General features: G+C 41.4%; 1 protein-coding gene across 1 annotated transcript in view; it reads right to left on the bottom strand.

Moving 5' to 3' along the window:
* Window positions 1-15,846, bottom strand: part of NRAP (nebulin related anchoring protein) — a 78,132-nt gene that overhangs the window by 56,503 nt on the left and 5,783 nt on the right. The window contains 9 exon segments of the mRNA XM_061193243.1: window positions 762-866; window positions 1,157-1,264; window positions 2,045-2,149; window positions 2,861-2,965; window positions 4,280-4,384; window positions 6,823-6,927; window positions 11,883-11,970; window positions 12,545-12,639; window positions 12,957-13,028. Coding sequence (XP_061049226.1) covers window positions 762-866; window positions 1,157-1,264; window positions 2,045-2,149; window positions 2,861-2,965; window positions 4,280-4,384; window positions 6,823-6,927; window positions 11,883-11,970; window positions 12,545-12,639; window positions 12,957-13,028 — 888 coding nt within the window.

Below are 15,846 nucleotides of genomic sequence, written 5' to 3'. Positions count from 1 at the left end.
AGTCTACCCAGTGCCAAAAAATTTAAACAACCGTCAAATTAAGAAAGAAATATCACCCAAGCCCACTGAATGTACCCTTCCGGACACACGCTTGCTCTTCCAACATTCTTTACTTACAGCCATGAAAAAATAATGTTCCCTTTTTCCCTTACAACACCTGTCTAGTACCAGAAAATCAGAGGGATGTGCAAATAAAATTAGCTGCAGTTGTCACTCAACCTTTTTACATCCTGCCAAGATGTAGTTCATTTAAGAAGTGAAATTGAGAAAAAGGGTTACTTTCTCTGGCATATTGCTTTATCTAGCAACCTAGATAAGAAATTCATTTTCTAAGAAAATGAATCTTGCTACTCAGTGAAGTGCTCAATATTTTTCAAGACATGCATTTTGATCCCTTTTGTGCCTATGCAGTGACAGGCTAAACACAGACAGTCTTAGTCCTTGGGATTTTTCTTCAATGAATAGATGCGGATGCTTTATTCCTGGCAGACCCACCATTTTGATATAGGTCCTTTATTTTTAAAAAAGGAAAGAAAAAGTGCTTAGAATCTGTTTTCCTAAGTGAGTCAAGTTGAGCCCTGTGTAATTGTTGGTTCGCTACTTTCTGCCTTGGAAATTCCACCTTCCATAAATAGGGCAAAGAAAAAATCACAGTCCAACCCCTGATTAAATAGTCATAGGTTGTGTCACAGGCTAGAGGGCTGCCAAACTGAGAAATGAGCATCAAAAAGGGTCTCGCAGGACGTCATTTTATCACATACCTGGCCATACTGGTCCACATCTTCCTTTGTCAATGTGCCCTCAGCTCCAGCAGCTGGACCAGCTGTTTCCTTCGTTTCTCTTTGATATTGTTGATGGTACCTCACCTATTTGAAGGGGAAGGATAAATTTAGCTTCTTAGGCACAGGGGCCAGAACAGTAAAAATGAATGTCTTGTGGAATGTTCTTTTTCTGCTTGGGTCTAGGGAATGTGTCTTAGACATAAAAGTTCCTCATCATTGTCCTGGTAAAACTGATTGAAAACTATGTAGGAAAGCTACTTCCTGTATCCACGGTGCAAAAAAATGGAGACAAGGAGACAGGAAGTTGGACGTGCCAGGCCCAGGTAAATTCCTGCTTCCTTCCCTCCCATGAAAACATCGCCCTGGACACTTACATCACTTGCCAGCTCATTGGCTCTTTTGGCTATCTGATAAGCAGGTGTGGCCATAGCAGGAAAACTGCCTTTCCCTCTCTGTCGTTCATAGTCCTCTGTGTATCTCACCTGGAAAATGAAAACAAATTTTGAATCACATGCCACAATCCCACCATCTCCCAGGCAATCTGACTGAGAAGCCCTGCTCAGGGCTCCCATAGCACCCTGCACATCTCACATCGTCACAGCTCTTATGCAATGTCGTTGGCTTAGAGCTTGATGGACCCTGTGTATCTTATTTACCATTTTATTCCCAATACCCAGCTCACTGCCTGATACGTGGAGATGCTCAATGTAGAATTCGACACATACTTGTGAGCACCTGCTGTGGACCAGGGGGTGAGGCCAGGCAGAGCAACAAGGCTTCTGCCCTCGAGGAGCTGCCAGTCAAGTCTGGGAGATGAAAGAGGCTTCTCAACCCAAGTCAAGTGGAAGCCACTTGTTAAGCTGAACCTGGATTCGTGCTTAAACTTCCCACTCAGAGCAATACTAAGTTCCCAGTCTTAGTATGCTGTGGAGCAACTGGGCTATGAAAAGGCAAATGGAAGAAATTCTTCGGAAGTTATCTTCTACAATTTGCAGTGACAAGGAGAGACTTCTTTAAGATTAATCAGATATACCTGGCTTGTTACTAATACCGTGTAAACTTTTCTCTCTAAGGAAAAGTTTTTGCAAGGTCTGTGCTAGCTGCCAAATCTGACCTGACCATCCTTGACCTTAGAAAGTTCTTCCTGGCCCCCGAACAGCATTGAGATGCCGCCTGCATTCTCCCTGCCTCCTCCTCCACATAAGGAAAGAACGGGGAACCTTAAACGAGAATCACTGCATCTGGCCTCCATCATTTCTTACATCACTTTGAAGCTGTCCCGCCGCCTTGGCCCGGAGAAGCTCAGGGGTATCCGCCACCGTGCTGAACCTGGAGATGTGTTCGTCATGCCCTCTCTTATACTCCACCTGGTGAGGGGACAGCATAGAGTCAAGGTCACACCCAACAGCCTTTGTAGGACCTCTCCTTGCGGCTGTCCGGAAGCTACACCATCGGGCAACACTCAACGCAAACATATGGCAAGTCTTTCTGGTTTGTTCTACGGGCTCCTCTCCAAAAAGCATCAGTGCTCATGTGTTAAGTCCAAGAGAGTGCCAGGAACTTCTAAACATTAACAAATATTCATTCATCTCCATAACAATCACATAAGGCAGGACTATGATTTTCCCCATTTTACAAAAGAGCAGGTGAGGAACAGAAAGGTTAAGTAATTTGCTCATGGTCCCACAGGTACTAAGTGAGAAAGCCAGGATTCAAATCCCGACATTCCAGCTCTAAAATCTGAGCTCTTAACCAACAAGTTGTGCTACTCTGCAGGAGGTTCTACCATCCACTTAATAAAAATCAGTGTCCTTAATGCTAACGCCACCACAAGAAATTATTTGGTCCAGTCTTGGGGTGAGCTACAGGGTCTTCTCTCCATGTGATAGATGCGGCCCAAACAAGGCACAGAGAGTGAATGATAGGGAAAAGATAAGAACATAGTTTTCTCCATAATATCACACTAAGGGTACCTACTGCCCCAAAGCACTCTCCTTTTGGATTTTATCTGAATCCCAGGGGTTCACTAATGACAAACATTAGCGTAATCAGTGGTGAATAAGCACTAAGACACTCACTTGGCTGGCCAGCTGGTTGGCTATCTTGGCCCTTTGATAAGCAGGTGTGATCATGGCTGGAAAGCTGCCCTTGTCCCGCTGTTGTTCATAGTCTTCTGTGTACTCCTGTTGGTCAGACCAATGTCAGCATGAGAACCAATACGAAATCCAATGAGAACGAATAAAACTGCAATAGCAAGCATCATCAGAACCAATGCAATTGGATGTATAAGATACTTGGAAAATATTTCAGTCACCTGGAATAAATTTGAAAATGTTATTCACTTGGTGATTTAAATAACACCTGCAAGGCTGAAGAAAGCATATTTCCCAGGTCAAAGGGTTTCTCCTTCAATGTTTATATTAAACTATGTGGAACCTGGCACAACCCAAGGGATGCCCTTTAACTCAAAGGTTTGTATGATAATGCAGCAATTATTATGCAGAAGACTGTCTGGTACTAGAGACAGTTCTACAGCACTGGGAGTGAAATGTCTGCTCTTTTTTGCTCCTAACTTTTGAGTATCTCTGATGGTCTGTTTTCCACCTTAGCGATTGTGTTTCTGTTGTCTACTTTCCATTTGCTAAAGAAAAGTTACTAAAGACTAGCAATATTTTCCAGAGTGGTTTCTTCAAAGGGCAGGTGCCCTGGGTGTATGGAGAGGACTAGAGGGTACTGTGTGCAGATCACTAAGGACTTCCATAATCTGGGCTAAAATTGCCTTTTCTACGATGAAAACCTACTAAGATCTCTCTTATGGTGCTACAGGTCAGAAATCTAAAATAGGGCATCAGGGCTGATTCCTTTTGGAGGCTCTGGTGGAGAATCCATTTCTTTGCCTTTTCCAGCTTCTGGAGGCTGCCCGCGTTCCTTGGCTTATGGCCCCAAACAGCTTTGACCTCTGCTTCTGTTGTCACATCATCTTTTCTCTGACTCTGACCCTCCTGCCTCCCTCCTTATAAGGACTCTTGTTACATTCGGTCCACCCTAATAATCCAGGATAATCTTCCTATACTTACCTTAATTAGGAGTTTGGGTTTAGCAGATACAAACTACTATATATAAAATAGATAAACAACAAGGTCCTACTGTATAGCACAGGGAACTATATTCAATATCTTGTAATAAATTATAATGAAAAGAATCTGAAAAAGAATATATATATACATATAAATGTATGTATATGTATAACTGAATCACTTTGCTGTACATCAGAAACTAACACAACATTGTAAATCAACTATACTTCAATAAAAAAGAAAATTCCTTACCGTAATCATATCTGTAACATCCCTTTGGCCAGGCAAAGTAGCATATACACAGGTTCCAGGGATTAGGACATGGGAATCTTTCGGGGAGGGCCGGTATTCTGTCTACCACAATCTTAAAATAAAGGAATATTCAAACTAATTGCTAAAGTAACTTTCCAGGGCCCTTACCTCACCCAGTGACTTTCGAGCCTTAGCCATCCTTACGACTTCAGCGTCTGGCAGAGCTCCTGGGCGCCAAGCATTCCCTTCCCCATATCCAGTCCAATAGGCTCTCTATAGAGGAAAAACACAAATGTATACAAACACACACCCCACACATTTGCCTGGTAAGATCCCCCTACCTACCCCACCCTCCCGGCAACACTCACATACATTGTCAATATAAGATAGAAAAAATAGACATTCTCTAAAAACTATAAACTCCTCTTGCTTTATGGTAGGTCTCACCTAACCAGAATGTTCATTTTTTTCAAACTAGAAAATAACCTAATATCCTAAATAACCAAACTTTCTGAGATTCACTTATATCATAGAAGAGTTCCAAATGTAACTTAACATTTCTTTGCTCATTATTGTACCAAGATGGGCAGCGGGGAGTTGCTGTGGACAGGCCATCTGAGACTAATCAGCACTATTCAGCCAAGCTTCAAAAACCTGCTACCTGTTGCGTGCCAAGCATTAGATTAAGCAGTTAACACTAGGAAAAGAAAATCAAAAAAGAAAAAAGAAGAAGAAATCAAAAAGTTTCTCTTTTAAGATACTTGTGACCTATCTATGGAGATAAAACTAACATACGAAACAATGAGCTATTAGAGAACATCTGTGTGCTTAAATGTACTGTATTGAACATAAAACGCAGTGAGAGTCTTGAAAAAGCAATCTGTATATGATGGCCCCTGTTTTGGACAGGAATCTGAGCTGGTCCTCCAGGGCTAAGGTCAGTTGACAGATGATGCAAAGGGAAAAAGAAAAACATCTACTCTAGGAGGTCAGTTCCATGAAGGCAGGGATTTTTATCTGTTTTGTGCACTGATGTACTCCAGTAGCCTGGAACTATGCCTGGCATATAATACTCAATAAATATATGTTGAATAAATTCTCGGAGTGGGGACTGCCATGAATAAAAGCATGAAGGCAGTGATAGGCTTCATGTGAAAGACCATGAGGAGGTGGGTTTTATTGGAATTGGGAGTAAAGATGAGGAACCAAGTGGGCTGGAGGTGGGACAAGTTGCACAGACCATCTTTTGGCGATCTGGAAAGACAGATAATTCACATGTGAAAATATGCTCAACTACACTCCCAATCAGGGAAGTTTAAATTCAAACAACAAAATACAGGTTGTTAAAACTTTTATCTGGTAATACCAAGTGTTGGTGAGTCTGTGGGAAACGGGTATTCTCATACTCTGCCTGTGGGAATATAAAATGTACAGCCATTTTAGACAGAAATTTGACAGTTTGTCCATTAAAATTAAAAAGGCACAGACTCTTGATCTAGCAACCTCATTTTCCATTATCTATTCTAGAGAAACACTCACTGTGTCCAAAAGAGGTCTTGCACAAAGGTGTTCACTGCAAATTCATAACAGAAAAAAAATGGGAATAACCCTGCCCATCAATAAGAAAGCATGATACATCCTCTCTTAATGATTGCACCCATGATCTACCCACCTACAACAGCTTAAAAGGTTGCTGACATAGAAACATCTCCAGGGTATTTGTTGAGCGAAAAATGCAAGTTGTAAAACAATGCATATTGTTTCATGGAAAAACAAAATTATACATTTCAATAGAAATATACATCTATAATTTTCCATAAGAAATGCTAGCTGATATTTATTGTGCCGACCAGTGTTCTAAGATCTTTACATTTATATACTCTTTTAATTTTTACAATATTTCTGTGAATCAGGAACTGTTTGAAGTTCACTTAAAAATTGAACTTAAAGAAAGCCAAAGAAAAGAATGGTTAAATAACTCATTAAATGTCCTTCAATAAGTGGCAGTAGTCATATATAAATGTAAGTAACAAAAAAATAAATTATATGGATATTAATTTGTAAATGAGGAGAGAGAGTCTGCAAGGATACCCACAAGACTGACAACAATGGGTACCTCTACAGAAGGAACTGGGATTGGAGATAGTGGACAAAGGGTTAGCTTTGCACTGTTTGGACTGTTTTATGTGGGTCATTAAAAACAAATGGCTGCGGAATTTTGAAATGATGAGGCTGTCAATAGAGAATGATCACGAATTCTCAGGTGATGGGAAGAGTAAATCAGAGACAAGCAGGAAGATGTGTGTGACCGATGTCACATGACAGGCTGGAGAGGGGCAAAGCCAGGAGAGGGAAGGTCCTCACAAAGGTCCAGGCAGGAGATGATGGGGCTCAGAGCTGGGAGAGTGAAATGGGAGGGAAGGGGTGGAGCTGAGTGAAGGGTCAGAAGAAGAAAGGGCAGCCTTGGTTTCCAGCCTGGCGGCTGATCCCAGTGACAGAAACACAGTGGTTGGAAGGGAGAAGTCAGTGAGCTTGGACTGGAGCAGTTTGGCTGGGGTGATGCTGGGTCTTCGGCAGACAGCTGGAATTACAAACTGGATAAAAGAAAGTGTAACCAATGCCCTCTAGAAGTAATACTGATAATACATTTCATTTGCATAGCGTGTCATTCTTTTCTCTGTTTCCAAACCCATTTATAACTCTTCCTTCACCTCATCCACCAATGGTTGCCTGTTAGGTGCAGCCGCCCCATCCTTGGATTTCATGTCCCAGTGAAGAACCGATTTAAACCGTTTGCCATCATCTTGGTCATCGATCTGCACAATGAAGATATTATCAGTAATGTTTCCATCAGAAAAGAGAAAGGAAACAAATGATATACAGCTAACTGGGGCGGGGATCCTAAGTCAACTGCAAAGCATCTTAACTGCACTACAAGCCACAGCTGTCAGTGTCACCACAGCTTCATCTGTACCACCAGTCAAAGGGAACATAGAAAGCACCTGCTGTGTGCAAAGCTCTATTTAGCAGTGCAATTAAAAAGGCAACATCTCTACGAGCTAATCACACAACACCAAGTGTTCAGCTTAGAAAACACTAGACATTAGAGCAGTTGTTCTTAACTTTGGCCTGTGCAACACCCAGGGAGCTTGTTAAATGCTGGCTCCCCAAATTCATGTAGGTGTTCTCCTATGCTTTATAATTTCACCTTTCACATCTTGATCTATAACACACCTTGAGTTAATTTTTACGTATGAGGTAGATATCAAGGTTCATTTTTTTCTACGCAAGTGTTAAATCGCTCCGGTACCATTTATTTAAAGACCATTCTTGCTACATTGAAATGCAGTGGTGCCTTTGTTGTAACTAAAGTGACCACATATGTGCAGCTCTATTTCTGGATGTTGCATTGTTTTCTACTGGTCTGTCTGTCTATTCTTATACCAATACTATGCTGAGTTAATTACTACTACTTTTATAGTAAGTCTAGAAATCTGGTAACCTAAGTCCACTGATTTTGCTCTTCAAGACTTCTTGGCCACTCTAGAATCATTGTATGTACATATCAATTTTAGAATCAGTTTGTCAATTTCTATGAAAAACACCAGGATTTTGGCTGGGATTGCATTGAATGTGTAGATCAATTTGAGGAGAACTGACGTCTAACAATATCTTCATGACTTTGGAATAGGCAAAGATTTCTTAAGGAGAACATAAAAAGAACTAACAACAAAAGAAAAAAATCAGGTCTTAAGTCCAAACCCAGATATCATAATGTATGAGGTCCAAGATGGGGCCCAGAAACCTGCAACTATAACAAGTTGAAGTTTAAGTCATTAATTTTACAGGTGAGGAAAGAAGCTCAGAGAAGAGAAATGAACTTATTGAAATCATTCAATGATTTAGCAGAGCCAGGTTCACAATCCAGGAATTCTAGTTCCCTGTCAAGGGCACTTTGTCTGGGCTTGCTTAACGCTGCACTAATATGTATACTTTAAAATAGATAAATTGGGAGATCTTAACATGTTTTTTCCCTTGGATTTTGAGAAACTACCACAAACATTACACAGACTCAAGGCAAAGTTTCTTGTTGGCAGCTCCACTGATATTTGGGGCCAGTTCGTTATTTGTTGGGGGGGACTGTCTAGTGCATGGCACTACGCTGACCAGGATAGGTGGTCTCTATCCACCAGATGCCAATAGTATTCCTACCTTCCTAGTTCTGACCCCAAAAAAAGTCCCCAGACATCACCTGGGGGAAAAAACTGCCCTCCTTGAGAGCCATTGACTTACGGAATCAGAATCACATGACCAAAATAAACAGGAAGCCATATTTGCTGCCCCGTCTCACAGGACAAATCCATCATGGGGCGGGGGGTGGCGGGGGGTGGCGGTGGGGGCCGTGCCTGCCTCCCCAGAGACCTTTCACAGGACTCGTGATTATTCAGAGGAAGCAGGAAGAGAGAAAAAGCCATAACTGTTAATAGTGGGGTAAGGAAGCATTAAGGGCTAAAGTTCATTCTCCAAATAGAAGGGAACCCAGATGTTCTATTCTGTTAAAAGTTCCATGCACACCTACCAAACAGGAAATTTTGTCTTAGTAAGTATTTATTTATTCATTTATTTTTTAAAGAATGACATTTAAAATACAGAAAAATGTCAACCTGCTTCAAATGCCAACTTAAAATCTTTACTTTTCTCCTTCATCACCATTACTGAAGCATCCCTTTCTTTCCTTTTTTTTTATTTTAGCATGTGCACCATGAATCTGTTTTTTTATTCAATTGGCAAAGTCTCTCAGAGAAGAAAAGGGAGTAAGAAAGTAATCCACCACACTCCCTAGAACGGTTATAAGATCTGGGGCCTTGGGGACTTCCCTGGTGGTGCAGTGGTTAAGAATCCACCTGCCAATGCAGGGGACATGGGTTTGAGCCCTGGTCTGGGAAGATCCCACATGCCGCGGAGCAACTAAGCCCATGTGCCACAACTACTGAAGCCCTTGCGCCTAGAGTCTGTGCTCTGCAACAAGAGAAGCCACCGCAATGAGAAGCCCTCGCACTGCAACGAAGAGTAGCCCCCGCTCGCTGCAACTAGAGAAAACCCGCATGTAGCAACAAGACCCGACGTGGCCAAAAATAAATAAATAAATAAATCTATTTTTTTAAAAAAAAGATCTGGGGCCTAGAATGGACATCGTTGTCCATGTGATTTTTTCCCTGGTGGGAAAGGAGGAGAAAGGGGTCTCAGCAGTCAATTGTTCAGTACACACACACACGTGCACACATATGCATGTACACACCCATATGTATGTACACACCCACACATATGCGTGTACACACATGCACACATACGCATGTACATACACATGCATGCAAACACACATCCACCATACACACAGAGATAACACACATATACACATACACACATACACACACCACACACATGCACAGATGTGCACACAGATATGTATACACATGTACATATACATACACACATGCGTATGCACCATGTACACACATATGTATACACGTGTACACATATTCACACCTACATACACACATACATACACTCCCCATATGCACACATACATTTTTATACACATACACATATATTTACATAGATGCGAACAAATACACACACACAGGCTTCCTGAGAAGCTCACATCACTGTCTGTGGCTGGAAACAGAACCAGCAATGATCTTGCTCCAGGTCGGGCCTGTCATACAAGTTAAAAGAAAGTGAATCCACTACCACCTCAAAAAAAGTTAAATACTGTGTGACCTGTTGTAAGAGCGTAAGGGGGACATGCCAGTCGACACCTCGCATAGGATGAAAGATACAGATATTATGGATCTTTTTGTAATAAATACAAATAGTACTCTGATGTATAAGTACGTCTCCTTGTGTTCAGTCTGTCAAACTCTGGCCCCAGAACTGCAGAAAAATCTGGATGTTTGTAAACATAAATAAGTGCTTTTTTTTTTTCCTCCTAGAGAGTTTGCCACCCCCTAGGTACGTGGGAGTAGACCAACGGAGCAGTTTAGGATACAGGTCCCAAAGTGAGACAGATCTGGATTTGTGCCCATTGAACTAGCCGGGTAAAACTGGGCAAGTTACTTAATCTCTCTGAGCCTCAGCCTCCCCAACTGTAATATGATAATATTACAGAGGGTTCTTGTGAAGAAAAAGTGAGATCACACAGATAAAGGGCCTCAAAGAGTGTCTGGCACTCTATCGAACTGAGAGCTAAATTCAGTGTTGATTGTAATTTTGTGTAGTTGCCCTTAGACAAAAAGAGATGAAAACAAGCAACAACAACAACAAAAACCAAACACACAGAGATGAAAGCAAAATCCTAAAAGAATTAGCCTTCTCAGTAATCTAGGATGGCTTGTGAATTCTTAAGGCTTGTTAATCCTTAGAAATCAATGATATATGAACAACTCTCTGAGCCTCAGTTTCCTCACCAGTAGAATGGGATAAAAATAGTATTTACTTTATTGGATGTAATGTATTAAATGAACTGACTGTACAGTAAATATTATATAAGCTTGTAAAAAAAATAATAAACTCACAATTGGTGCAAAGCATTTAGTGAAATAAGCTACTTGGCAGTCTGTGTAGAGAGCCACATGATAATGATAAGCTCAATCTAAACCATTTTCTTGAGTAGGACATGGCCTGGGCAGGCCGGAGAGTCAGGATGAGGTAAGGTAACATGAGGAAGGCAGATTACTAGAGAGCCTTCCACCTCATGTGTCATTTTCTAATTTTAGAAAGCTGCTAGCTCCATCCCAAAAAACAACTTGTTGTGGAGCATGGGGGAGGGAAGTGAAATGATTCATCATTTTAATAAATGCAAGCATTTAATCAACAGTTATTTGACAAAACTCTACTGTTGGTTTTTCAAAAGAGGTTGGTTTATCAATATGGCCTCCTGGTCTATCCAAACATCAGTTCCAAATCAAAATATCTTTGACCTGCTGCTACCCATAGGGAAAGAGATCTTAAACACTGCAAATAAACTGAAACACTACTGAATTCGGAGAGATTTAAGAGTACGGAACTAGAGGTTTCAATGTCTGTACCAAAATATCATGGGGGAAGAAAGGAAAGGCCTTTGTAATACTTTCCAACTATATAAACTTTGTTTTATGTATTAAGCACCTAGTGTATGCACAGCCTATTGCATCAAGGTGTCCAGAGCTGGCAGACACAGAGAGATTAAAATAGATACAAGGGGGGCTTCCCTGGTGGCGCAGTGGTTGAGAGTCTGCCTGCCAATGCAGGGGACACGGGTTCGAGCCCTGGTCTGGGAGGATCCCACATGCCGCGGAGCGGCTAAGCCCGTGAGCCACAATTGCTGAGCCTGCGCGTCTGGAGCCTGTGCTTGGCAACAAGAGAGGCCGCGATAGTGAGAGTCCGGCGCACCGTGATGAAGAGTGGCCCCCGCTTGCCACAACTAGAGAAAGCCCTCGCACAGAAACGAAGACCCAACACAGCCATAAATAAAATTAATTAATTAATTAATTAATTAAAAAAAAAATAGATACAAGGATCTCAGATATTCAAGCTAGATTATCCTGTGTATTGGCCTCTATGTTGTGGTAGGGCAAATAGCAATATTTGTTATTTAAATATACTTTGCTTGTATATGTGGAGAAAATGGGCAGGTTCACATCTAGGCAGAGACACTTAAAAACCTAACAGGTGCCTGAGCTAAGAAATCTTCTTTAAAGGCTATTTTGAAATTCAAAATTAAGTAACTTACCCCACAAATGGCCTCTGGAGATTTCCTCACATTTAGATTTAATGGAGTGTGATAGACACTTGTAAAAGTGTTGTTCTTGGGGTTATGGCTACAAAAAGTAGATATAAACCAAAATTAGAACTGTACTTTATCCAAGATGATTGACTATTCTTAAAGGCGGAGTCATTTTTTAAATCAAAAATATAAAACCTAATAATTAAATTCAAGATTTTCCAGGCAATGCGTCTTAAAGAAAACAAAGGCTAATCAAATAAATTCAACCTGTTTAACTTAAAGACCAAATTTAACTGGAAATGATCACTTAAAAACTTTCTGAAGAAATAGAAAAGGATTCTGAAATTATTTAAAAGAAAACGTTTTAAAGCTTCATGCATATTCATGGAAATTACACTGCTCTGCACAATATTTAATAATTTGACATGAGGTTGTAGTGGATAGATTTGATCTTTTACTTATAAGAAATCTGAAATTTTCAACTTTCTGTCCATTGCATAAAATCCCGTCTTAGGTCTCTGTAATGATTGTATGGAAGTAAAAACTTTTGAGAAGGCATTTCTTGGATTTAACCCTGGAGTGTGTGATTTGAACCTCTGGTTGGCTACTTGTTAAAAAAAAGATAAACACAACTCAAGAGGTGGTGGGAAGAGGCGTCAAACACTTACGCATGACAGTAGGGCTTTTTCTGGTGACTCACAAAGTTATTAACCGATAGCATCATCTTGCAAATTTCACAGTGAAAACATGCTTTGTGCCATATCTAGAAATCAAACAGAAAAGATTGAGCAAAATCACCTTTTTTTTTCAGACTCAGTATTCTTAATATATTTCAGGGTAAAAAAAATGAGCTTTAGGGATAAAATGGTGATAAAACACACACACACATGGCTACGATACATAAATGAATAAAAAAAATTTGAGGCAATACAGGAGATGTAGCTAGAAATGGGTAGACATGAAGAAAGGTGGGGAAAGCATCTTATTTTGGTGGTTTAAAAAAGCCCACATGTCCATATGTAAGAAGATAAATTTCTCATGTTTGTTATGATTCCCAAAGGCCAAGAGAAGTCTACTGACCTGGTCTAGACAGCTGATCTTCTCAGCAGGATATACTCCGTACCCACACCTGGAGCAAGCCTGCACGTTCATCTTGAAGTCCGAAGAGAGAAGACAAAGATAGGTAACAAGTAAGAAATCCAAGGAGAAGCCCCAGTCTAGTTGTTCAAGTCTCCAAAATCCTGACCCCTAGTAAATTTCTGTGGGCACCCTGACCGTTCAGAATCCAACTTCCACTTTCCTTTGCTGACCGTCTAGTTTGAAGTCAGCAGCTGGATGGTTTTTAAAGCTGCCACTTACTCAAAGGGCTATTTTGGCAACTCGTTCAGCACGCATGCGTCTGGGAAATAAGGTGGAGGTATTCCTAGCTGACATGCTTCTCTAAATAGAAAAGTGAACTCACAACAGCATCACGTTTATGTGGATGACCAAATCCTCGTGTATGATCAGGCAGCACGTAGTAGTTTAACACTAACTGTGATCATAACCCAAGAAAAGAACTCAAAGGCATTCACCACACCCTCATCCAACGACCAAATGAGAAAGCTGGCTCTGTGAGGCCTGTGACTAAAGCAGAAAGTCCAGCTCCCCCCGCAAAAGAAAATAAAACAGGATTGATTCACTCCACAGGAGGGTAAATACCATATTTGAAATTTAGCCTTGTCTACCAAAAATGTTTAATATTAGTCAGCCATAAAAAAGAAATAATGCTATTTGCAGCAACATGGATGGACCTAGAGATGATCACATAAGTGAAATAAGACAAAGAAAAAGATAAATACCATATGATGTCACTTATATGTGGAATCTAAAATACAACACAGGGCTTCCCTGGTGGTGCAGTGGTTGAGAATCCGCCTGCCAATGCAGGGGACACGGGTTCGAGCCCTGGTCTGGGAAGATCCCACATGCCGCGGAGCAACTGGGCCCATGAGCCACGACTACTGAGCCTGCGCGTCTGGAGCCTATGCTCTGCAACAAGAGAGGCCGCGATAGTGAGAGGCCCATGCACCGCGATGAAGAGTGGCCCCTGCTTGCCGCAACTAGAGAAAGCCCTCGCACAGAAACGAAGAGCCAACACAGCCAAAAATAAATAAATAAATAAATAAATTTAAAAAAAAATCCTTTAAAATACAACACAAATGAACATATCTATGAAACAAAAAAAGACTCAGACATAGAGAACAGACTTGTGGTTGCCAAGGGGAAGGGGGGTAGGAGTGGAAAAGACTGGAAGTTGGGGATTAGCAGAGGCAAACTATTATATATAGGATGGATATAGGTCCTACTGTATAGCACAGAGAACTATATGCAATATCCTGGACAAACCACAAAGGAAAAGAATATGAAAAATATATATGTATATATATGTGTAACTGAGTCACTTTGCTGTACAGCAGAAATTAACATAACACTGTAAATCAACTATAATTCAATAAAACTTAAAAAAATAAATAAAGATGTTTATAGGAGCAGGGCAGCAAACTTATTAAGATATCAATTCGTGTGTAGCTTCTGCAAGAATGCCAAACTAAGAACAGATGAGAACTCTTTGAGTGCCGGCTTCTGTATGTTACCCTGGACCGTTCCAAGAAGTCCTTGCCTTCCAGGTCTTGCTCAGTCCCTTGCCTCCCATCCCAGGGAGGGAGCTTGAAAGGGAGCGGCTTGAAAACAAGCTCTCTTCTTGGCTTTGTGAAGTCCCTCATTGCCTTCAGGGGTCTACCTAAATGTCACTTAAAACAGACCTTCCAGAAACAGCTTACAAAAGATGGCACCACACGTGTCCCCACTCCTCAGCTCACTGCCTTCTATGACCTTCCCCCTGCGTTATGCCCTTCACAGCGGTTACCACCACCTGACCCCTTATATCTTACTATATCTACCTTTAAAAATTATCCGTCTCCTCCATCAAAATATGAGTTCCATCAAAATAGGATCCTTGGTCCTTGTTGTCCTTTCTGTATCCCCAGTGCCTAGAACAAGGTCTGATATGGAAAAGGTGCTCAACAAGTATCTATCAAATCAAAGAAATCAACTTAATACTCACACCAAAGTACCTACAGGGGACAGAGGTGAAGCCATAGGTCACAGGCCCCATCTGAACCACTCCTCCACCCCAGCAATTTGTCATGAGGCAATCAGTACCCGGCACTGCCAAATATTATGATTTTTCCAGAAAAGCCAGATATCTGCATCTGCACCTGAAATTCTCTCTTTTGTAAAACACTGGGAATGAAACAATAAAACAGAAACATGGGCAGTACTTAGACGGCAGGCTACCAATTAGTGATCTGTGGCCTAAAGAAAAGGCTCTGAGGAAACTCTGCTGGAGGGACCCCAGGTAAGGCAGAGAGAAATCAGTAGTGCTTTTGTGTTGTGTTGGGAGAACCAGGGGGAGGAGGCCACAGAGCAAGTGAAGAAGAGCAGCGTTGCCATGACACTAAGGAGAGGGTGCAGTGTAAGTTTCCCCACAGATGGAGAGTGGGCACAGTGCTGCCTTCTCAGCATGGGAAGGAGGCTCTACGTAGGGGCTCTAGACCCAGGGAGACTCCCAGGCTGAAATGTGACACAAGGCAGCCTGAACAAAGGGGAACAGCAAAGGCAAAGAACTAAGACCTATAGGTTCCCCAAACGTTTTGCTCTGTGTGGGATTTCTCCAGCCTTACCTGGACCTGGGCTGGAAGCCCCAGTAATCACAGAGAGAGAACTCTGCCCCCATCCAGAGGGATGAGGAATCGCAGCCAGATTTCCTTTAAAGAAAAAAACTACCTAACACTTCTCTAAGGTTGTGATTGCATCGCGGCTACAAGTTCTCAGTCACCCTTGTGAAAACAAGGATGACCCAAATGAAAGATGTTAAATTTGACTCCTACCATCACTTCTGCTTTTAAAAGGCACTTATTATGTATCA

Source organism: Eubalaena glacialis, chromosome 1, assembly GCF_028564815.1.
Source record: "Eubalaena glacialis isolate mEubGla1 chromosome 1, mEubGla1.1.hap2.+ XY, whole genome shotgun sequence".
NCBI classification, from domain to species: Eukaryota; Metazoa; Chordata; class Mammalia; order Artiodactyla; family Balaenidae; genus Eubalaena; species Eubalaena glacialis.
Note: the sequence above shows the minus strand (reverse complement) of the source record. Positions and strands in the feature narration are given on the sequence as shown.